Source organism: Vicugna pacos, chromosome 2 (genome assembly GCF_048564905.1).
Source record: "Vicugna pacos chromosome 2, VicPac4, whole genome shotgun sequence".
Lineage (NCBI taxonomy): Eukaryota > Metazoa > Chordata > Mammalia > Artiodactyla > Camelidae > Vicugna > Vicugna pacos.
This window is the reverse complement of record NC_132988.1, coordinates 13,939,360-13,962,500: the sequence shown is the minus strand read 5'-3', so window position 1 is coordinate 13,962,500 and position 23,141 is coordinate 13,939,360. Positions and strand designations below refer to the sequence as shown.

The 23,141-nt window shown below is 40.5% G+C and overlaps 1 protein-coding gene across 15 annotated transcripts in view; it reads right to left on the bottom strand.

Annotated features, from left to right (window-relative positions):
* SH3D19 (SH3 domain containing 19) overlaps positions 1-23,141 on the bottom strand; it is a 163,578-nt gene that overhangs the window by 24,241 nt on the left and 116,196 nt on the right. For 5 of the 15 annotated variants that reach the window (XM_072975785.1, XM_072975796.1, XM_072975829.1 and 2 more), the window contains exons 3-9: positions 22,669-22,709; positions 16,985-17,027; positions 14,485-14,623; positions 14,195-14,357; positions 12,509-13,513; positions 5,856-5,963; positions 1,997-2,112 (exon numbers count right to left, since the gene is read on the bottom strand). In XM_072975785.1, the coding sequence (XP_072831886.1) occupies positions 1,997-2,112; positions 5,856-5,963; positions 12,509-13,513; positions 14,195-14,357; positions 14,485-14,623; positions 16,985-17,027; positions 22,669-22,709 (1,615 nt within the window). Of the gene's footprint in view, positions 1-1,996; positions 2,113-5,855; positions 5,964-12,508; positions 13,514-14,194; positions 14,358-14,484; positions 14,624-16,984; positions 17,028-18,409; positions 18,450-22,668; positions 22,710-23,141 lie in introns of all 15 variants that reach the window. The other 10 variants (XM_072975811.1, XM_072975803.1, XM_031692582.2 and 7 more) reach the window with 4 other exon arrangements.

The window sequence follows — 23,141 nt, the reverse complement described above, 5'->3', positions numbered from 1 at the left end:
CAGTCTAATTTCAAAATAATTCTCCAGGTTTTTGTTTTTTTTTTTTTGCTGTATTTTCAAATGACAGATATTTCTTCCAAGACCACATTCTTGTCTGTTGGAATCACTAAGCACCTCTGCAGATGTTTCTTCTCTTCTTTCTCTAGGAATTGGCACCCCTTCTCATGTCCTGGATTCAGTAGCTCCCATCCTACAGCTTTGATTCCTTACACCTCCTGGGCTGCGTCTCCTGGCTCCACTCCTGCCTTCCTTGGGGGAGGCTTTGGGAGCCCTGCGTTTCCACAGTGGGCAGCAGGGCACTCAGAAGTGTCTGCTCCTGCTGACAGAATGGCTCCAGTGGCTCCCAACATTCCTCACCCTGGAGATCCTCGCCATTTAATCGAAGAACATGAGATTTTGCAACTACTTGTCCTGTGATGGAAAGTTCCCTGGCACTCAAGGCTGGAGACACAGAAGAAGGCTTTGTCCTATGCCTCATCAGGAGACACGATTGTCAAAGTCCATGATTGTTCTCACGGGTCATTATACTTGTGAAATATTCTTTCTGGAGACCCTCTCCCACACCTAAAGCCTTTGTCGCCTCTGGTCTAAAATCCATTCCGTAATTGTAACTCTCAAAACAAAAGGAATTTCTCAGGCGTAGATTTGACTTTTTGGCCCTGGAAATCTATGTGCGTGACTTCGGCCAAATCATTTACTTTGTGATCTGTTTCTCATCTCTTCTTCTTTCAGACCCAGTGTGTCTATTATGGTATGTATTTATTAGAGGACATCACAGAGTGCTTTGACCACCCTCCCTTTGTAAACAGTGCAGGACAGGATTTTCCTTGTGTTGTTCATGTGAGGTACAAACAGTTATGAATATAGTACCTCTCCAGATGGTTTAGTTTATTCTAACTTCCTTTTCTTGTTTTTTTTTTTAAATGTTGGAGTTGCTTTGTGGACTGCTTAACACCAAATGTAATAATATTTTAACAGAGCTTTATGGTTTACAAAGGCCATTACGTGAGTAAATGATGGTATATGTGCCCACGCATCATCCTCTCATTGTCTTTTACAGAGTAGAAGCCAATAACCTCCTCAAGTAACTTTTCCTCCATGGAAATTTGGGGGTTTTCCCATTCAATGATAGCATGGTAGGAGCCCTATCATCCTCTTTTGGGTTTTCTTGGCCCAGTTTCAATAAAAATTTATTACCAAGCACTTTGAAATGCAAGTGATCACTAAATTTTAATTCAGCCTACAGGAAAATCTCATTAACTTGATATTGGCTAATTCAATTTAATGTCTCCTTCAAAGAAATTTCTCTTCACTAGATGATTAGATGGGTTTGCATGTATAATAAGCATAGTTAATGCACAATGTAAAACCATTATGAAATTTGAACTGGAAATTTGGCTCAGAGACTTTAAAAACTGGTTTCTTTTGAAACAAACATTAAAGATAATCATATGGGAATTTCAGAAAGTACGGGGAAATAATATCGAGGTTGAAATTTCTTTTTTAAAGTATATATATTTAAAATTTTTTGACTACTGTCTGTTGACAAGTACATGATAAAGAACTATTTTTTTAAATTTAGAAAGTAATTCTCCCTTAAATTTCAGACGAACAGATTCTTATGATAATCTCTTAAAATTATGTCACTAATTGGGTATTTTAAATACTGATAATTGAACTAACTCTATTTCCACAAAAATTAAAGATTTTTGGAGATTTTCAATAACTTCCTCATTATTAGTGGCATTTAAAAGATAATGCCTTATACTGATATAGGAAAAACAGTTTTATAATGAAATACAATAAATTAGCTTGGTTCTTTTATTCTATGGGGATTTTTAAAATATTGGGTAAGTACATGGGGCTTAGCAATTGGTTTATAATAAAGTTTTTTTTTAATCTGACCTATGGTAAAAAAATTTAGACATCAGCTAAATATTTGAAATTAGTGAGTAGTTTAGTCTTCAACCTAAAATAATCTATAATGACCACTTACCAAGTTCCTGGTTCTGTCAACATTACCGAGTTTTCCAGACACTGTGCTGTAAGTGTTTCCAACAGGCTTTTCAGTAGGGAGAGGAGGTGGGCTTTGTGGATCCTCCTCATGTAAACCTAGAAAGACAGCAGTAATTCTTCAGTAATTTCTAGTCTTCAGGAATTCAAAGCATGAAACGATTGCAGCTTCATTCCTTAGGAAAACGGCTATTGCAAAAAGATCCATTCAAAGAATGGATAGCTACACAAATGAGAAAGAGCTCCTGGCAACCCTCGGAAAATTATGGGTTAGTAGGCAATGGTTAACTTTACCAAGTATTTTTTTGAATGTTTTATAGAGAGTAAAAATAATGCTAAATAATTACAACAGCATCTAGCATTTGTTGAGAACCTTCTGTGTGTCAGGCATTAAGTTAAGGCACTTCATTCACACACATTTCTCCAACCAACAGCTGTCTAAGTGCTAGACCTGTTCAGCCTACAAGCTAGCAGCCACATGTGGCAATTTAAACTTAAATCTTAATTAATTAAAATTAAATAAACTTCAAGTTTCAGTTCCTCAGTTGCACTAGCCACATTCCAAGCCCTCAGTAGCTACATGTGGCTAGTGGCTACCATACTGGACAGTACAGATATAAAACATTTGCGTCTTAGCAGAAAGTCCTATTGGGACAGCATTATGCTGGATAATATCCTACCCATTTTACAGATGAAGAAACTGAAGGTAAGAAAATAAATGATCTAGCCAAGGTCTTAATGCTAGTAATGGTCAGATCAGGGGTTTGAACCTAAAAGCCTGTGCTCATGGTAATAAGGCACGCTGCTTCCTAACAGGTGGTGTTTCCAACCCCCTCCCATCCCAATAATTACATGTATTTTCTTATTCATTAGCTTCAGATTAATAGGCTTAACTGCTCCCGTTTTAACAAACAATATCTTTACATCCAAACTACATTCTTAACTGAGAGATAGTACACTCCCACCTTATTTTAAAGAGAAGAAAACAAAGATGACCAGATTTAATTAGTGACAGCTAATTAAAATCTGTGTGCAAAACACTTGGAGACGGGATGATGATAACATACTACAGAAGGCTAAAGCCACCTCCTACTGGTTTAGGAATTTATAGGAGATGGGAATTTTTCCTATTCTTTGAAATGAACACTCTCTGCTTCCATTTCACGTGAAAAACCTGTAACAGGAGGATGATTTTTCAGATTCCTGTATTATCGACAGACAGGAAAACACTCTCAAAAGGAGGAAAATACCCAGGCCAGCGCCTCAGAAAACAATGATTCAGAGACAGACAAACGTTCTTAGGGAGAGGCAGGGCTGCTCGGGAAATTACAACACACACAGGGATGGTCCAGCTCAGTCACCATCTTGAAGATTTTCTCTGTGCTGCAGTTTCCTTATTCTGACAAGGAAATAATGAATCACTCAGGATATAACATTGTTGTTGCAAACAACTGAAGGGTGAAAGGAGTAATAGTATGAAAATAGAGAAGAGATAGCTTACCGGAAGGACAGGGCATGGTAACTATCTGGCAGGGTATGTGGGGTGGGTAGAGATTTCAGTGTCAAACAATGCGATCAGTGGGGATCTCAATGAGAAATGTGGCATTTGTGCAAAGACCTCAAGGAGCAGTGAAGAAGGGAGCCATGCAGGCCCCTGGGGAAAGGACATCCGAGTCACAAGAAACAGGTCCCCAGGGTAAGAAGCTGACAGGTTCACAGAAAAGCAAGGAGTTTGGCGCCACATAGCTGTTCCTTTCTTCCCTGTCCACTCCAAGTTCTTCAGACGCCAAAAGTCTTATTTCTTCTCCTCTACAGCATGTATGCATTGCTTAATGGTTGTAATAGTAAAATTCTGGGGAACTGGTTTTTGATATAAATAGAAATAATTCTCTAGGAACTGGAACTTGAGTTCTCTTACCCAGAGCACTATAGAACTCAGCTTTCTAATAGTTCCTGAAGCCTCGTCAGAATATCAAGTTAAAGGTACTTCCTCAATATATCCTCAGGATTTCAGGACTACTAATCCAATTTCTAAGTGTGCAGAGAAGAGTCAACAATGCAAACTTGAGTGCTCATCCTTAGAAAGGCCTGCTTACAAGCTTAGTCCTTGCTGGCACCTAGGAACTTGAACTTAGGGAAGGTTCCCACCAACTCTAGAACTGGTGCAACAAAAGAACATGGTTCATGCTGAACACCTGCTTTCCTTCTGGGAGTCTGAAATTTTGGTATATGCCCAAATTCCTGGAGGTGCCCATGCAACTAGCCCTCAGTAAAAACCCTGGGCATTGAATCTCTAAAGGAGCATCTCTGTTTGACAACATTTCACACATATTGTCACAACTGGTTGCTGGAGGCAGGGAGGTACTGGGAGAGGACTCTTAGAAGCCTGCATGTACCCAGCTTCCTCTAGACTTTGCCTCCTCCACCTTTTCCCTTTGCTGATTTTGCTTTGCACACTTCTGTGTGATAAGTCACAGTCGCAAACGCAACTATATGTGAATCCTGTGAACCCTCCTAGGGAACCATGGGACTCGAGGGGGAGGGTCTTGGGGACACAACAGGAGAATGCCTCAATGTAAAAGTTGTACTACTTAAAACCACATGAGCTTCGGGCGACATTTATTATCATGTATCTCACGATGCCTATTAGAAAACCCCAAATACATTTAACAAGGTAACAGCAAGCAGGCAGACAGCCCAGTGAGCTCTCATGTCACTCATTTGTGGGCTATATGATCCTTCCCAAAGAAACTTGCCACCAGTTCTTTGGTCTAGCACCACCATATAACCTCCTAAGATGCAAGAACCCACTAGAATTTGGTCCCCTAGACTTTCCTCCTCATTCGTCATGGAAACTCCATTCTATCTTCTCACTACTTGGCTTAGAGGTATCAAATTAATCAAGAGACTAAAACCAATGCAATCTTTCTGGGTAGTCTTTTATAGAGAACCCAAACCCCTAAACCAAAGGGGCTTCACGGCATGCCAGGGCAGGCCTGCAGTATAACCCTGAGAAACTGCAGGTCAGAGACCACGACACACCTGCCCTGCTGTTGGGAGGAATGGAGCGGCAGAATCTCCTCTTAGACAAAGGAGAGGATGCAGAAGCACTGAATGAAAGGAGACGGAAGCAGAGGCTCACGGAGAAAGCTGTGTGACCACCTGAGCAACGCTGGGAACTGCTCTGGAACCCACTGTGTGTGCATTCGTGTGCATACACACGCACACACTTTTTATTAATCTCCAGGGTCTAAGATAAATAGTTCTGGCCCTCGCTGCTTCTCTCTTACGATAGTATCAGATTTATCTGCATTATACAAATACAAAATACAAAATTTTATTTATTGTACCATTAAAAAGTCAAGGAAGTATATCAAAATGTAGTGTTACACCAGTTTAAAATATTTTTATACATTGTTACGTCTTTATAACTTTTGGTTATTGCTCTTAAAACAATTCACACATAGCTATATTTAGATTATGCTGATTGGAATAATGTACTCCTGATAGACATACACGACTTTATGTGCTATCAGTTTCAATTACTTTCTAAACATATCTTTACCACTGGCACCAACACAGGACACTACAATTGTTCTGAATTTCAACTTTCCTCTACTCTCTCTGCCAAACGACGATGTTTAAAGAGAAGTGAAATCCAAATTTACTGTAATTGTCTATATAGCTGTGAAAAAACAGCTTGCTTTTAAATGTCCTTGATTATGAATAATAACAACAAATGGCTGGATTACACACAATTTCAAAAGCAGACACTGACAAATTAGCATATATTTCTCCCAGGCTCCTGGAGAAGCAAATAAACGAAGCAGAGAAGTGCTTACATTTTCCTGGTTTGGCTGGAATTCGAATCACAGTGGGCTTCCTGGTGGGTGCTGGTTGAACTGCTCGTTCCTTTATTGGTTCTGTTTTTGTAGGGAGCTGAAAGGGATCTAATGAGAAACACAGTTTATTTTGCATGTTTTAGTTAACACGGACTCAAACAAAAAACTGTATTCATAATTAAAGAGTCATATTTTTCATGCCCTAGGGAAAACTATTCATGGATAAATAAAATCTCAGTTTGCAGAGACAAAAACAAAGTCAGGGCTCATGAAAGGAAATAACTTGGTGCTCTGTAAATAATTCATATGGCTTTTCTTCCTCTCTGATGAGAGAGAGCCAGGACAATCTTCAATTATACAGAAGCTATCTTTCATGGGAGTGCAATCATTTCATAAGTGTCCACCTGACGAGGGGCAATTGAAACGAGGAGCCAATTTTCCCCCTATTGTGAAGCCCCCCAGGTCCCCCAGGAAGGAAGGCCTCTCTGCCCCCACGTTCCTGTGCCTGTACTGGAAACTCTCTCCTCAGGGCTCACCAGCCTAGTCCCACCCAGCACTGAGCGTGGTGGAGGCGGGGTGGATGGGGGGGTGTTCTGTAGTCTCAGATTTATTCCACTGACATGCAAATGAAACACGTTTTATCCTCAAAATAAGATAAGCCATCTCCCTTCAAATATTTAACTCGGAGGAAAGGATATATGAGTTGGCATTTCTCCATCTTAACCTGTTCATTTAAAATGGACAGTATGTGCTTAGGGAGAGTGTTTTAAACAAAAGCATTACCACCAAACTCTTTTACTTAAAGAAACAGTCTTTTTTTCTTTAATGTAAATGTTTTTCAGTCATTTGGGAAAATGGCTATAAAAGTTTTAAAAGAAGTCTAAAAATAAATAGATTAGTAAAAATAAAATCAAATACTGCATATAGTGCATATTTTTTACAGCACACAGGCTCTCATGATGCCGCTTCTGCCTTTATTCAGCAAGAGGCAGAATGAACATGTGCCGTATTCTGCACCTGTTCTGTGGATCTCGCCTGTAGGGAGATACTCCCTGTAACACAGTGCACTTCGCAGAGCCTGTGAAGAGCAGCATTCGTGTCCTGCCTGTTATGAGCTGCAATTCAATAACCACTTTTTGCTGACCAGCTCTTTTCAGGATATGTGAAGAGCTGGGCTGAGGATCAGAAGGCTTTTCAGCTCCCTGATACCTGCCCTTTGCCTCTACCTAGCTCTCAGGCAACCTGCCCGCCAAGCCTCCTACAGAGCCTCACACACTCACTGGCCACTTGCTCTTATGTGTCTGTCTACCACGTGCTGGTAATGGTGTGAGGTGGGGAGATGTGATGGTAAAGTACCACCCCATTTTAAGTTTATTATTTAGAAGAACCCCAACATGGCATTCTCGGTAAAATTATTATTAGGCTACTGAAAAAAAAACCAATTAGATGACCCCTTTGTGAAAACCTATCAGCTCATAAGTGAGGCAAGTCTTGTCTAAGTTCAAGAAACCAACTCAACATCAAAACAATACCAAATGTTCAAAAAAGGCTCTTGTAATAATATCACTGTCTTCCACTGTAACCTATGTCCCCACAAAACAAAGCTCCTTCTCTTAGGTCTAACCAAATTCTTTAATTCTTTACTTTGTTATAGCATTATTTTTTACTTCAGAAGTAATATTTAATGTAAAAATGGGAACCATTAAGAAGTATATGGTAGAAAATCTCCTGTATTCCCATCGCTCCAGTAATAACTATTATCTAAAGTTTGCTGTATCTGTCTACAGATTTTTATTTTCTGTATCACATGTATTATTATGCAGGTACTTTGAAAAACAAAAACAAGATCTTTTTGTATCTATTTCTTGTGTTGTTCATTGGGTATTGACTGGGTGTCAGTTACACATCAAATGCTGTTCTAGGTGCTGGGAACACTTCAGTGAACAGAGCAAAGAATTTCCCAAGCCAGTATCCCACCTACACTCTCTCTCTCACATTCCAGGAGTGAGAACACAAACAAGGGGCGGGTAGGGAAAGGAGAAAAGAGGCTACTCAGTGTTCTTGGAAGGCTGGCCTCAGGGAACCCCCGCTCCCAATCCTGCAGGTCTCACCAATGGAATTAAAGGGTCCAGTCATTTTTTTTTTCAAACCTGCAGGATTTAAACTGAAGTAGCATAGATACAACTTAAATACAACGTATTCCAAGTGTCCTAGCTACCCACTTTCTTTTTTGGTCTTTATTTTTAATATCATTTGCTGCTCTTTAATAAGGGCACTCAGATAGTTCTACTATACATGTCTCCAGGAAAAAAGAAAATCTTTCCCAATACAGTGGAGCAAGGATGTCTTCGTGTTCCGGCGCTGTGGCTGTTTGGCAGGAGTGGATCTGTTTAATGACACCCCCCAGCTGTGCTCACTGAGTCAGTGGCTCGGCATTGGCCTCTCCGTCTGCGTGCTGTCCCGGGCTGCAGTCCAAGAGAGGCGTGCAGATCAGCGGGGAGAACAAACAGCATCACTTCAATAAGAAGGTGGAGCCAGAGGCCTGTTTTCCGTCTTGATGATGGAGCGCAAGTCTCTCTCTAGCTACACAGTATGTTGACTTTTTAAGTCTTTTGATGAGAGGGGCATTTTTGTTTTTTCCCAACAGAAATATAAGTGGGTGACAAACAAAGCAAGGATGGCACCTTACGTTTGGGAACTCCAGGCCCTGCCAGGCGGGAAACTGGATCATTGATACTGTTAGTTATGTTTAAAGTTCATAATCTTTAAACCAGTAGTCCCACTTTTGGAAATTTATTCTTCAGATTTTATAAAAGAACTAGTAGAAGTGAAAATGTTTGAGAGTGTTCACTGCAGTTTTTTTTTTTTTTGTAGTGGCAAAAAAACCCCCGCCAAACCCTCCAAATAAAAAACAAAACCACCTGAATTACCATCAGTAGGGGAAGTGTTGACCCAACTATGCTGCGTTCATACTAGGGACTGTCAGGCAGGAACAAGGAAACAAGGAGGTAGACTTAGACCTGCTGGCCTGAAGAGAAGTCCCTAAATCTCATTAGTAAATGAAAAAAGCAAGCTGCTGAGTAATGGGTACCAGGATAAACATTTTCATAAAAAGCAGGAAAAAGTGCACATATGTGTACATGTTCGTCAGCTTTGGTTTGGAAAGTCCAAAGGCACAGAAAGTGACATACAACACATCACACTGGTTATTCTGGGGATTTGAATGGACTGGAGGGAGATTAGTTTTTTCTTTTACTAAATGTTTGTTTCTCTACCACAGACTGTTTGCTTTTGCTTCCACAGAAAAAAACACAAACATCTCCAAAAGAATCTCCTATCCAAATCTTAGGGAAGTCAATGGCTTCTTTCCCTACTTTTTATTTGCAATGTTTCCTCTGCCCTCCTTCCAGCCCCTCACACCAATGCCAATTACTCTACACCTGCTGCCAAGCAAGCAGGCCCCTTTACACCTACATCCGCATGGTCTTCATTACCGAGTTGAGAAACACACTGATGATAATGTAGTTTTCTGCCCATTACCTGTCTCTAATAATATGCTTGTCATCATAATCAGTTTCACCATCCTTGGCTTGCTTTTCTCTCATTTCTTTCCCTTGAGTTCTGCTAATAGCAGAAATTGGCTGCTAAACTATTACTCTGGTCTGTGTAATGGGGCTGACAGCAGAAGCGTTCTGCTTTTTTTTGACAACTGGGTATGATTTGTAAAGGTGTGAAGAGGAATTGCTAATGCTTCTCAGTCCCATTACATTAACCTGGAAGGCATTCTACCCAAGAATTGAATCCAATATTAAATTGCCTGTTTTATGAGTTTCTCTTTAATAATTTTTCTAATCTTTACAATGTTTTCACAGCTTCGGTATTTTCTGATCTCTATTTCCTGAGATTAATAAGGCAACTTTATTTTATGGAAACTACTTTATTGGATTTTCTTTATTTTTGAGGGAAGAGAAAAAGAAGGAAAGACATATTTGAGTTTCTCTCCTCTCTCTGTGTTCCTCCCCCAGTTTCTGGCTGATGCTAGGATGATTAAGCAAGGTTTCACAAAGAGACCATAATCCTTTATTTACAAAGACAATGCATGAAAATACCACCAAAAAGTCACGACGCCTTACAGCATGGAGGACATGGTCAATAATATTGTAATAACTTTGTATGATGACAGATGGGAACTAGACTTCTCATGGTGATCATTTTGAAATATCGAATCACTAGGCTGTATACATGGAACTAACATACTGCTGTAGGTCAGTTACACAAAAAAACGTGTAGCTACCCCCCTCAAAAAAAGTCACAGAGCCCAAATCAATAAACAAAAATCCCTCTACATACTGAGGAATTCAGAGGTGATCTCGAAGGCCTTTGGAGGGCAATAAGCAAAGAAGCAACAAGGTCCAGTGTCCACTCTAGGGTAACCACAGTATGGACGATGATGGGTTTGGGGCAGAAGCAGAGGCTCAGTTCTGGAGGCCACTGCAGGAATCTGGGCCTAACGGTCTAAAGCGGGGCAGTAGCAGGAGGGCTGGAAATAAGAGGAAGATTTAAGAACTAATCAGAAGGTAAAACCAGCAGGACTTGGCAACTGACGTGGATGTGAAGGGCAAGAAGTAAGAATAACAGCTCCTACTTAATGAGCACTTACCATGGTTCAGACAGTGTGATAGGGCTTTCCTGCATAAGCACGTTTAATACTTGCAATAGCTCTACGAGGAGTATTATTATCGTGTTTTATAGATGAGGAAACCGAGGCAGTGTGGGGTTAAGTAAATTGCTCAAGGTCACACAGCAATCAAGTGGTAGTGGTTGACTCTAAGTCCAAACAACTGGCCACTGTGTGACAGGTAGGAAGGCTCAAGGATGATCTATAGGATTCTTCGGGAGGGCTGGTGTGTGAGAGTATCACTAAGGGAGGTGCAGAATACAGGAAGAGGAGCAGGTTTAAAAAGAAGATAAGAGTGTTTAGTTCAGTATAACTCCACAGTTAAGAGCGATGGTTAAAGGCAGGTGGGATGAGCAAATTATACATTTTGCTAGAAGACTGCCTCAGTAATTAACTGTTGTGCAATGAAGTGGTAGAAATCAAGAAGCAGAAAAGGCTGAGTATGAAGCAGGGCACTGTATTCATGTTGATATGTATTGCTGGCCTTCCTTCTTGATGATGACTGTAATTATCTGCTCGATGACACAGAATAAATTCTCACCAATTATTAACCAAGTTGCCATCCCCATAGAATCTAAGAGCTTCTGCAAAAGGTGGTATGTCTTTGGCTTGTATGGTTTCCAGCCCTTAACAGCTTGCTGCTTTTGGATCTACCCATCTCTGTCCTACACAGCACCTTGTTGACAGCAAAAAGGTTAAGTAAGAAAATGACATGACAGTTACAGACTTGAAAAGTTTTTAATATGTTGCCTGGTTTAAGGATTCATGAAAATGTTGGGTTAGCAACACCATACGGCGAAAAATAAACTAGTAGAATAAAAGGACTGAGTGTGACTCCTGCTTTGGAAAATTGTCCTATGACACGAATAAGTTACCAATTGATTTCTCTCAGTCTAATTTTCTTTATCTGCAAAGTGGGGCCAACGATACCTTGCAGAGGGTTACTGTAAGTATTAAATTAAATAATGTATGTCTGGGTATCTAGCAGAGGGTTTGGAACACGGCCGAAGTTCAGTATAGGCTAACATTTTTCTTTCTCCTTCTTATGGACAAGAGGCATGCTACAGACGGTTACAATGTTGTGTGCATGATAGATACTTAATAAATTTGTGTTTGTTATCATTTAGAATACACCTGTGCTGTGCAGAATTGGCCATTGAACCACGGAGTTTGTATCATTTTGATGCACCTTAAACATTTATAAGGTGACAGCTAACCTTTTGAAAATACCATTAAGCGTATATGTTCACAATTTTGACTCAAATAAGTAAACAGTAGTAAAAGGAACCTTATCAATGACAAGCAGAGCAGCTTGGTTTGGCAAACCAAAGATAAGTTTTACCATCACACTCTCCATCTGAACACTGCCTCTTGGGAAAATCTAATTGTCCTGATCTTGGCAGGAAACTTACAACTGTTGTATTTTATTTACAAAACTGTGCATTCCCAAGGGAAGATGTTCCATGAAGATTACAGGAAAACATTTTTGCAACATATGGCTGGGTTTACTGCTCCTGCTGGAGTCCTCCCCAGGGCTGGCCCCTCTCCTGGCACTCCCGCAGGGCAGTTCAATCTGAGGAGCCCTTCTGAGGCTGCTGTGTAACTTTTGGCCTCTGAGAAGTCTCCCCTCCATCCTCCTAATGCTCGAATCTCCACCTGTCAAAGGAAGGAGCCAGCCTCCCACATAGTTGAGTCCCTAGTCCCAGCCCGCTTATTCCTGGCTCATGTAAGAGTAATCAACGTCTCCATCTCCCCATCCCATACCTTCCCTTTCCTCTCTGTTTCTATTTCCATCTCCCACTCGGCTCCATGTTTCTTCATCTGGCTGTTTCTCCCTGTCTCTGCACACACACACATATGCACACATGTGCACGCACACACCTCAATACTGATGTGCCAGAAATAAAACAGTAAGTACCATTCAAGATACCCTGTGATGAGTTTAGACTCCCCTCCCACTTCTGATTTTACTCACCCAGAACCATCTCTGAACCAAGAGAGTCTTCAACCAGGTTCCCCGTTGGGGTGGGTAAAACATCGTCATCAAAGCTGATGAGGTCGATGTCCCCCAGAGGCTTGCTCTGCAGAACTGGCACTGGGGGGTTGGCTGGAGGTCCCTCTCCCAGCGACCTGAATGCTTTGGCTTGTGATGCCACTGAGAGTCGGGGAGGAACAGTGACCGGTTTCAGCAAAGCCGCAGGGTAGTTGGGGTTTTCTGAGGAAATGGATTTCTTCGGCAGCAAAGGCCGAGGAGCAGGAGTGGGGGCTTTCCTCCCAACGTCAGGGCTCTCGGCCACGGGCCCTCCTCCCAGAATCTCATGATTCACACTTCGTATAAGGCCAGGGTTTGGTTTCTTTGGCAATTCAGGTTTGGTTCCCGGGATGCTCCTGGCTTCTTGCGTTGGGGAATGTGGGGTGAGCCCTTCCCCGGAGGCCACCCTGAGTCTGTTTTCAGTCCAGGAGTCCCATTCTCCAGAAGCTCTGTTGGCTGCTGGTTTGGGAGCCACAGAGGGTTTCCCTGAGGGAACAGCAGGCCTTGGGGGCAGTGTGCGGGGAGCAATTTCTGGTTTCTTGGGCAGTCCCAAGCTTTCTGTATTTGTCTGACCCTCAAATGCTTTGATCCTTGAAACGATGGTATTTTGGCTTCGTTCTGTGTTCATAATGTTCATCACCGCCTGACTATCCAAGTCGCTGGTGTTGTCCAACAGAGCCTGTGGCCGGCTCGGGGCTGGCTCCTCGCGGGTGGCTGCTGCGCTGGTTTTCTGGTGATTCTGCTCTTTAATGTGGGTATCTCTGGCTACTGGTCTGAGGTTGCTTTTTGATCTTGGTTTTGGCACTGGACATCTTGTAGCACTGGAGTTTTCTGGACAATTCTGTTCTTCGGAAACATCAAAGACTATTAAAGGCGCCACATTTGTCAGATGATCGCTGGCTGAGGCCGCTGGGGAAGGCTGCAGAGGTTTGAGAGGTGCCGGCAGTGCTGACGAGAACAGAAGTTGCAACGTTAAAATAGAAAAGACAAAATAATAGAAGATACACAAATTTTAAAAATATACACGTAGACTATCAAGAGATTTTGGTTTCCTTAATTAGTAAAGAATAATTCTGAAATCAGTGGGGAAACGTTTATATCCAGCTTCCTGCAGAAGGGCTCTTCAAGTTGTCTTTATTCATATAATATTCATTATGTAATATTTTAAAACACTGTTACATCCCTGATTCTCAGTGGACTTATCAGTGAGCCATTTCTCTCTTGTCAAAATTTCAATAATTCTTGCTTTACTTTTCCAAAGTAACGTACTCTCATCTGTTAACGCTAATACAATGCTTTTTAAAAGCCTAACAGGACCTTTAGCTGCCTATCAAGTTTAAGTTGCTAAATACAACATCTTTTCCAATGGGAATAAAGGGCATCCACAGCAATACCAACCATGAGCTAAAAGGATGATGTTTTTTGATATGAACTGGGGTGACTGGGGCCTTGGCTTGAGAATGATCTATTGTAATATCACAGCAAGCCCCAATAAAGCAGGCACACAGTGACCACGCTGACTGGGAGGCAGAGCTCAATGAATAATGCACAAATTACAAGTTACTCTAAAGGCTAGAACCTATTGATTAGTTCCCTAGAACTAGGTCAGAACTAGGGAAGACAAATTACTTGCATTACTTTGAGGCAGATGGTTGTCTATTTCTTCTGAGAAGTCAGTCTGAGTTGCAGAAGTAATAGTGTGCCTTGGAGTGGCAGCAGCATTATTGTTATTTGTACTATTAACTTGAACTTGGTTGATTTCTTTTATGACTTGTTCATAAGACGGTGGGAGCTGCGAAGTGAAGAATGAAGATTTTAGACACCTGTGGGCAATAGCCAAAGTGTTAACAGTCTCACTGTTCTTATCCTTGAACTTCATTTAAAACTAAAATGCAAAAGATCATGTGGTATTTATTCACCTCAGCAGGAACCAGCTCACTGGGCCTCCACGGGCCTGCTGCAGAAGACGGGGGAAATCCCAGTCCTGGAGGTGGTGCTCCTGGAAACCACGAGGCCGGCCTCAGTGGCTCGGCTGCCACAATGGTGATCTCCGGGCGCCTGGCAGACAGAAGCCTCAGTGAGGGTTTGCGGTTTGGTAACAAGCTGTCGTCTACTTGCAAATGTTCAAAGATCGAGAAAATAACTACCACCCAAAAAAGGTTACAGAAGAACTGCCGTAGTCACAGAATGACCTGTCTGGCCTGGGCTGTCTCTCTCAGCACACCCAGGCAGGCTTCCAGAGAGCAGATGACAGTCATCCTCCACGACACTGGCCTCCGAAAGCTAGAGATGTACCCTGAGCGCACTTCGCTCTGCCTTGGTTGGTAAGAATAAGGACTAAGACCCGTACAGTCCCTCCCTTCCAGGGCTCTGCGATGTAGCCTAGAGCCCAGACAAGGAGTTACCTTAAGGGGGCAAAGGGCACTGGTCAAAGAAAAGATTTCGTTTTCTGTTGTTATAAAGTACGTACTCTGAAATGATGCCATGTAATTAGAACAGCCCCTTCCTCCTCACTCAACCTCTCTCACATTCAGAGTTATCTCTAAGTGTTTAGAGTTTACACGTTCACTTACAGACCCTGATGTGTGTGTCCGTGTTCCTGGTCAGTCTGTATCCGAACCTGATGACTCACCTTCAATACTGAGGAGCCATAGTTATGTGTGACTTCTTTCATCATTTCCTTAACCTGATTCTACGGTCTCATATTTAAAGGTTTACTTTCAACCTGATTTCCTAACAAATACCAGCTGTGTGACTCTGAGCATACCCAGCCAACCTCTCTGAGCCTCACTTTTCTCATCTAACAAACAGGTATGATGATACCTGCTCTGCTTTTCTCTAGTAGTCTACGGAAAATAAAAATAAAAATTAAAATTAAAAAGCACTGCTATTATCAAAACTGTGCCTGTATACACATTCTCATGCTAGCTTGTGAAACAGCAGAACCTGCCCATTGATTACATTTGAATTGTATTACCTAAGAACCTCTGCTTATGGCTGTCTAAAGGCTAAATAACAAGAATTATTTATTAACACAAAGGAGTATATGTGTGTGGGTGGGGAGGGCTATGTGTGAACTCTGTATTTTCAGCTCAATTCTGTTGTGAACCTGAAATTGCTCTAAAAGAATAAAGTCTATTTAAAAAAAAAGAATACATACTTTTGGCATGAGAAAAATGATTAAACAAAGTTATAGGATCATATCACAAATATTATTTAAGCACTCAAAGTCATATATTAGAAGAAACTGCACTGACAAAGGGAAATACAATTATAAGATCTAATTACAGGGAGAAGCAGGGTTCTGAGATGTATGTACAGAATCTAGTTACCTATCTTCATAATCTGAAATGTACTATTCAAAGTTATTAATTGTTGCTGTCTTTACATAGGAGGGTGAATAAGCTGTTTTATTCTTTATGTTTTTCTTGGTTGTCCGATATTTTCTGTAATGAGCGTGTATTATATTCAGAGTTAGAAAAATTGTTTCACAAATTGCATTTAGCCAATCCCCTCTTAAAACACTGTGCTAAGTGTGCCACATTGAATTTACTTTCAGTCTCTGGAATCCAAGTGAGGCATTCCAATTTTTATATAGCTTTTATCTAACTAAATAATGCAATACTAGTTAATAAATGTTAACCACTATATACACATTAACCCTTAAGGACAATCGTACAAGGTATGATATGTACTATTTCAAAGATAGGAATATAGAGGCTAAGAAAGGTTAAGGAGTTTGTCCAAGGTCACGTGGTGAGAAAGTGAGGCTGGGATTTGAACTTGGTTATGTCTGACTCCAAAAGTCCTTGTTCTTCACTACTGTATAAGAAATTTGAGAGCAGGGACCATGTCTTCTAGAAATCTATCCTATTTATCGACCTGTTCACCTTTGCATCCATTCTGCCATCTGTCTGTCTATTGGTCCCTCCTTCTATCTATCCAATGACTCGCTCCCCCCGGTCCCCTCCGTCCTTCCCTCTAACCAGACATCTAGCCATTTTTATTGGTTCAGCTATCCGTATAGCCTGCCTGACTCTTTTCCTTTCTTTATCCAATTTTCTATCCTGTCATCAGTTCTTACATCCATATGACATTTACTAAGTAGCTGTGAGGTCCAAAGCATTTCTCTGCAGCAACCACAACAATGCTTTCCATATAGCAATTGCTCAGTAAACATTTGAAAATTGAGTGCAATAAATAATTACTGTCAAAAGGGCATTATCAAGCTTGTGCTGCTGCTTCTCTCAAGCAAAATCTTCATCATTTAAACTTAAAGACAAATTCATAAAACGTATCAGTGAGGCAGGACACTGTAATACACTGCTTATGAGAGAAATATTTAACTTGCTAACTGATGACACAATTTTACTTCACAATTATCAGAATATATGTCTTCTATTATAAACAGAATCATACCTCCTATCTCGATGAAGCTCACTCTGAATAGAAGTCCGAGAAGCTATAAAAGAAAAAATAAACTGATATAGTACAAAATTAGTACATTCAATAGAGGTTTAAATTTTTATATGATATACTATTCGAAAAAGTTAGCTTATACTTGACATCAGATAGAATGTATGAATTTTAACACCCTTAAGTAGAAAAGCAAATCAAAAGGATCTTTTCATATGGCCTAAAGTTAATTACAGGGATATATTTGAATTGCATGAAAAAAGACAGATTTCAAAAACTCCCCAAAGCACATTCTGTGGTTCTGAAAATAAGCTGAAGAATGAACAGAGAAAAGAAGACAGCTATTAAATAGAAAATGTATGGTGAAAGCATTATGATGACATGAATTAACAATGGGCAGAAAAAAATTTTTTAAGTATCTCTTCTAATCCATGTGACTCTACTTTTGTAATGTTTGTTTATAACTCTACTGTAAAGAGAGTGGATGTGGTCAAATTTTCATCTACTTTTTAATTTTCCTGGAGTTTTACAAGCTTTAAGTTGTTTCATTGCTTAAATTAAGAGAGTATAATAATAAATGCAAAAAGTATTCAAATCTCTTTTATAAACATGTTTCTAGCAGACAGTATTATTGTACATTCAGCACTAACTTTTCCCTTAAACCTCGAACTCAAAAATCTAGATGGTTTAAATTTTTTCCAAATTTTATTTTAAAATTATGTCTTAATCAGACAACAATCAGACATAATTTATTTTAAAATTATGTCTTAATACGTCACATATGGGGTCACATATTTACATATAAGTGTAATGCAGAAAAGTATCCCTATTTTTAAGGAGCACATTCTAAGGATATCTTGTAAAAAGTCTTCAAATACTATACTGTAAAGATTTGTGGACAAAGGGGAGTTTGTTTTAGATATAAACTATTTCTACCTTCGTATCTCTCCAACACTCTATCAATTCTTCTGATTCAGAAAGGTTGAAGGTATGAATTTTCTCTTTCTTCTTCCTATTAACTTCTGGCTCTCTCTGAACAAGGAGACTGCCAAGACCGGGGAGGCTGGGGTGGAGATGGCAGGTGGGGATAGAAGTTAGGCTGGGGCTGGAGCGGTGGCAGCGGAACCTACGTGAGGTTAGCAAAGCAAACTCAACATCTGAAACCCAAACCCCCGGATCTTGAGTTGGAGGATGTTCTGGCTTGACTGGTACATTTTTATCAAGAGTTAAGCCAAGTCAAGGTGCATTTTATCTATCAGAATAAAAGAAGACAGAGAGGCTTTAGCTCTGAGTGGCACAGCTGATTTGTAAGGTTTCATTAAGTTAGAGGCTCACCGAGTGTGCTACAATCACATTACCACCATCACTAAAGCAGAATCAGCAGACACAGCACTTTTAAAAGCCATCATGTTATTATTACAAACATACCTCTTCCACGGGGCATTTTGCTGTGCACTATTCATGAGTGCTAAGGGAAAAAAAGAAGGGGTTACAGAAGAGGAAAGGGAGAAAAAAGAGTGAACCCAGTTGCCTAAATTCTAACAGGAATTCAGGAGCAAAACTGTCTTGCCATGCCACTGTTTCTCCCCACTCTGCACTTCGATGGAAAGGAAAGGTTGATGAAACATAGTTTCAGAGAGTAAAGAAATATGTTGCAAACGAAGATATGTCCACACACATAACCACAGTAAAAAAAGAAAATTTCCTACAGTTTTTAACAACAGTGAAAAAAAAAAATCTAAAACCCATTTTGCAAAATCAATCTGCTACTTCAATAGGGATCAATTTTTCAAGTATGAATAATATTTAAAAGGTAATTCAGTAGACAATTTACATCTTTTAAATCAGTGGCTTTTCACTTGATTCAGCCCCTTCACACCAGAGGCATTAGTAACAGCGTCCTTGGTTAGCAGAGTGGAAGTCCCGCACTGGATGTAGCCGAATGAGGGGAGAGAAGGTCTCCTAGTCATACTTACAGTTCTCTACACATCCGTGCACTATCACTACTCTCCCCTCTGCTGCTCCGAATTTAAAATTTTTTTTCTCACGTTCACTCATCTTGGAAATCTCTTTTCTCTCTTGATCCTTACAGAGTGACTGGTACTTTTTGTCAGGATTGAACAAGTTTAACAGCTAGAAATCCTTTAGATTTTCACACAGCATCTCACACTCTTCCTGCTAACTTCTCAACTATCTGCCTAATCTCATTCTCACTTTCTCAGATTAAACAGATTTGATGTAGGTGTTGCCAGGAGAGTCAAATCTTCGACCACATAGGCCAACATGCTCCTTTTTAACCCGTGCCACAAACTGCCAGTCTTCCATGCATTTTGGATTAAGGCCACAGAATAAAGGCAATACTTTAGGTGAAAGTTATATCATTTTACAGAATTATTTTCAAACTTTCCTAGTTCATATGTTTAAATTCTAAATATAAGACAAATTCATATTCAGCTCTTTATAAAAGATTGAGATCTGGATTTGCAGTATTAGCACTAATAAAGAATTTTCCTAAGTTTCCATAGGACTGTAAGCCTGGAAGGACCCTCAGTGATCATCCTGCTCCAACCTGACAGATGAGGAGACTAAGATCAGAGAGGGTCAGTGAATTATCCCACCTCACACAGCTCACTACGGGAAAGGCTGGGAGCAGTTTGCTTCTTGAAGCAGTTAGACTCCTTGTGGAGCCAGGAGAGCTGGATGGTAGTCTTAATTCTAAATAATTCGAAATTATCAATTAGATGATGGTCAGAAGAAATAAAGACATAGAAGGATTATTATACTTGGAAGATCTACGGGAAGTCACACACAGATTATAATCCCCAACAGGCATCCTTGTTATAGTTCTCACCAATGAAAATCACAATGGTAAAAACAACTCATTAAATACATTTGCTTGGGACAGGGTATGAGCTGGAGGCTTCTGGCATGACAACAATAACATCCCTGGAGCGGAAAGCTGAAAATGGCCTTGGAGTCAGGAGGCCTAGGCTCACATCTCAGATCCACCTTGTAAGGCCACTTAACCTCTGGCACTTGGTGTCCCCGCCATCTGTAAAGTGGGGTTAACATCCACCATGCAGAGCACTATTTTATAATGTAAGGGGACAGTTCCCGACTCACAGTTGGCAATGAGTATTAGCTAAATCTGAATTTCAAAGAATAATTTTCTCTTAAAAAGTCAATAAAAGGAAAAGCCTGACCTGCCAGGTATATCCAATTAGAAAACATTTAAAATCGTTACCCAAAATATTTCAGGCTTTCCAGAACGAATACAAAAAGAAGGATCTCAAGCCTCCACCGGAACAAGAATCGTTATGACAGAATTTAAAACATGATCAGTTATGGAATATTGCTTTCAAATGTGATAGTCTTCTTCCCTGCTAAGGACAGATGACGGAGTCTGGGATAGTAAAGCAAACATTTCAGTGGGTTGAGCAAGACAAAATTTGCTCACAACATTTCCTACAGAAGGGGCATAGGGGGGATAAGGGGGGTGAAGACACAGCTATTCCCCGTTCTGTGTTTGTGTGGGCTGTTTGGCCTTACTGCGTGAACATCAGGGGTAAATGCAGCCAATAAACCCTTCACTCTGTACACAAAGTGAGTGACGTGTAAGAATTAAGACAACTGGGTTATTATCTGTTTTTAAAGACAGCTCAAAGTTTCCCTTTGTTTCACCTCCTCCTCCCTCTGCCTGCAGGGACCCTGCTTCACCATTTCCTCTCCTCTCCTGCTCCAGTCCGGCCTCTCCACTGGCTCCTTCCCCGCGGCCTACAAACGTCGCCAGGCTTCCTCACCCTATAAACACGGTCAAATTTCCTCTCTGCTTGACCCTTCTTCCTTCTCAGGCCTCCCTTGTCCTGTTTATCAGCAAATTTCATGAGAGAGTCGCCTACCCCAGTGTCCAAACCTCACGTGTTCCATTCATTGTTGAAATGAAGTCTGGCTTCCAACCTCAGTGTTCTCCTGAAACTGCCTGCTTAAAGGTCACTGCTGACCTCCTAAGTGCCACACACAATGACCTATTCTCAGCCACCTGTCACCTCACCTACTGCAGCATTAAGAGCTATCTGTGGTTCGCTCATTCTTTTTGAAAACCTCTCCTCCCTTGACCTCTAACACACGGCTGTCTCCTAGTTTTCTTTGACTCCGATCATTCTTTCTCTGCCTTTTTGATCCACTATTCCTTAGCTGCCTCCTCTTAAGCCTTGCACAGCACAGGGGCCAAGGGGTAAGCAGGATCCATCGTGGAAGATCTACGGGAAGTCACACACAGATTATAATCCCCAACAAAGAGGTCCTGAAACCCAAGAGGGAGGAGAGGTGAGAAGCCAGAGTACAAAGGCAGGAGCCAGCAAACAGGACCCCGGGAGAGGAGGCCCTCCTCCCCAGCAGGGCTGGTGCTGGTGCTGGGTTTTCCGGTCTTGCCTCTTTTACCCTATTGAAGCTGAAAGGCACTGCTTGACCTCGGTCATCCATACTTCCTAAGATTCTGTCTTTTGTCACCCTTCTCTGTTCTCAGCACTTTCTCCCTAAATATTTAGCTACTCCCAGGGCTTTGTCTATAACCTTAATTACTCCAAATTATATCTTCAGCAAGAAATTCTTGCCTAATTTCCAAGCCCTAGTTTCCTTTTTAAATTCCTTTCCTGCTCCTTCTCCCCACTTTCCCTCATGAGCTCTTAGTCACGTAAAGCCATCATGAATTGTTCATGTTCACAGATGAATTCTCATTAACATACACTGTGGCATTCCCACACCTTTATAATTCACCACCTCCAACCAAAAACTAAACGTGGGGAAGCGTGGAACATCCTTCTGTATTGCCACCCTACAAATTTTTCACTGCAATGGCTCAAATGCATGCTCTTCACACCTGTGGATACCCTAAATTCATGCTAAATATTGTAAGTTATGTTTCTAAAAATAGGATACATTCTCCTCAGGGTGGTGACCTCAGCTCAAATAATGCGAAGAACATTTAAAATCCCTTTCTTATTTTTTATAACAGGTAATCCAAGTTCTATTTGGAAAAAGGATGTTTGCAGAGCCTTTTATTAAAAAGAATGTTGAAATCCTGCCACCAAGAGCTTTAAAGCTTTAAAGAGGTAAAGTAAGAAAGTATGAATGCACCACGTTAGAGAGAATTCTGTTGTAGCACTTCTATAATGCATGTGGTGGAAGTGTGAGCCAGTCTCCACAAGCATTTATATAGTCAAATATTGGGATATTTAATCAAATAAAATAAACATTTATACAGTTAGATACTGGAAGTAAGTGAATAAAAAGGGATGGGGTTTGATATTTTTGAAACCTATCAGATGTCTCTTAACTATAGAAAATGGTTACATACAACTTAACGTTAGATCACTAAAACTGACTAGGTAATACAGGTTTTTTTTTTTTTTTTAACACTTTTATTGTGGTGATTACAGGGCTTTTTAAAAACAGCTTAGTTCTCTAGGAGAGAAATATTATTCTGAGGAACTGGCTTATCAATAAATGAAAATTGAAAAGAATGTTGAAAAACTAGCTGCTTGTGTAAGATGGTTTATTACTCCTTAGGAGAAGCTACTCATCTGATTCTTTGTAAGATTCATCAAATACAGCCTCTTGCTGGAAATCTAAATCATCACTTTAAATTATTACAGAGGAAAATACAAAGCAGGAAAAAACAAACTTACATCTCTTGATTACTGCTCTAATGGATGACAAGGGTCCTTGGCTAGAAAAAAAAAAAGAAAGAAAAGCTGTTACACACTCATTAATCCTTTTAAAGAAGGATCATTTATAATGCCAGGTCATTTTGGGGACTCAAATGGCACCAAGCAGCAAGTTTGGTCTATCCTATTTACAAGACGTGAATTTAAGAATCTTTAAAATTGCCTTTGGTATTTAATATGCTTTATGGGAACTGAGGAGGCTGGTGAAGTGAGTCTGCATGTAAATTTAAAATTGCTTTCACAGCTTCCTACATACTGAGTCTTCCAGTGGACACCACTGGAAGTCAGGTAGCAATTATATGGTGCTCAAAAGAATTCTGACCCTTTATATCTCTTTTGTGTTTGACATCAGAATTCCTGCCTTCTCTTATCAGATCAAAATAGGTCACTTTTATAATCAATTTGACCTAAAGGACCAACAGCATTCCTCCCTA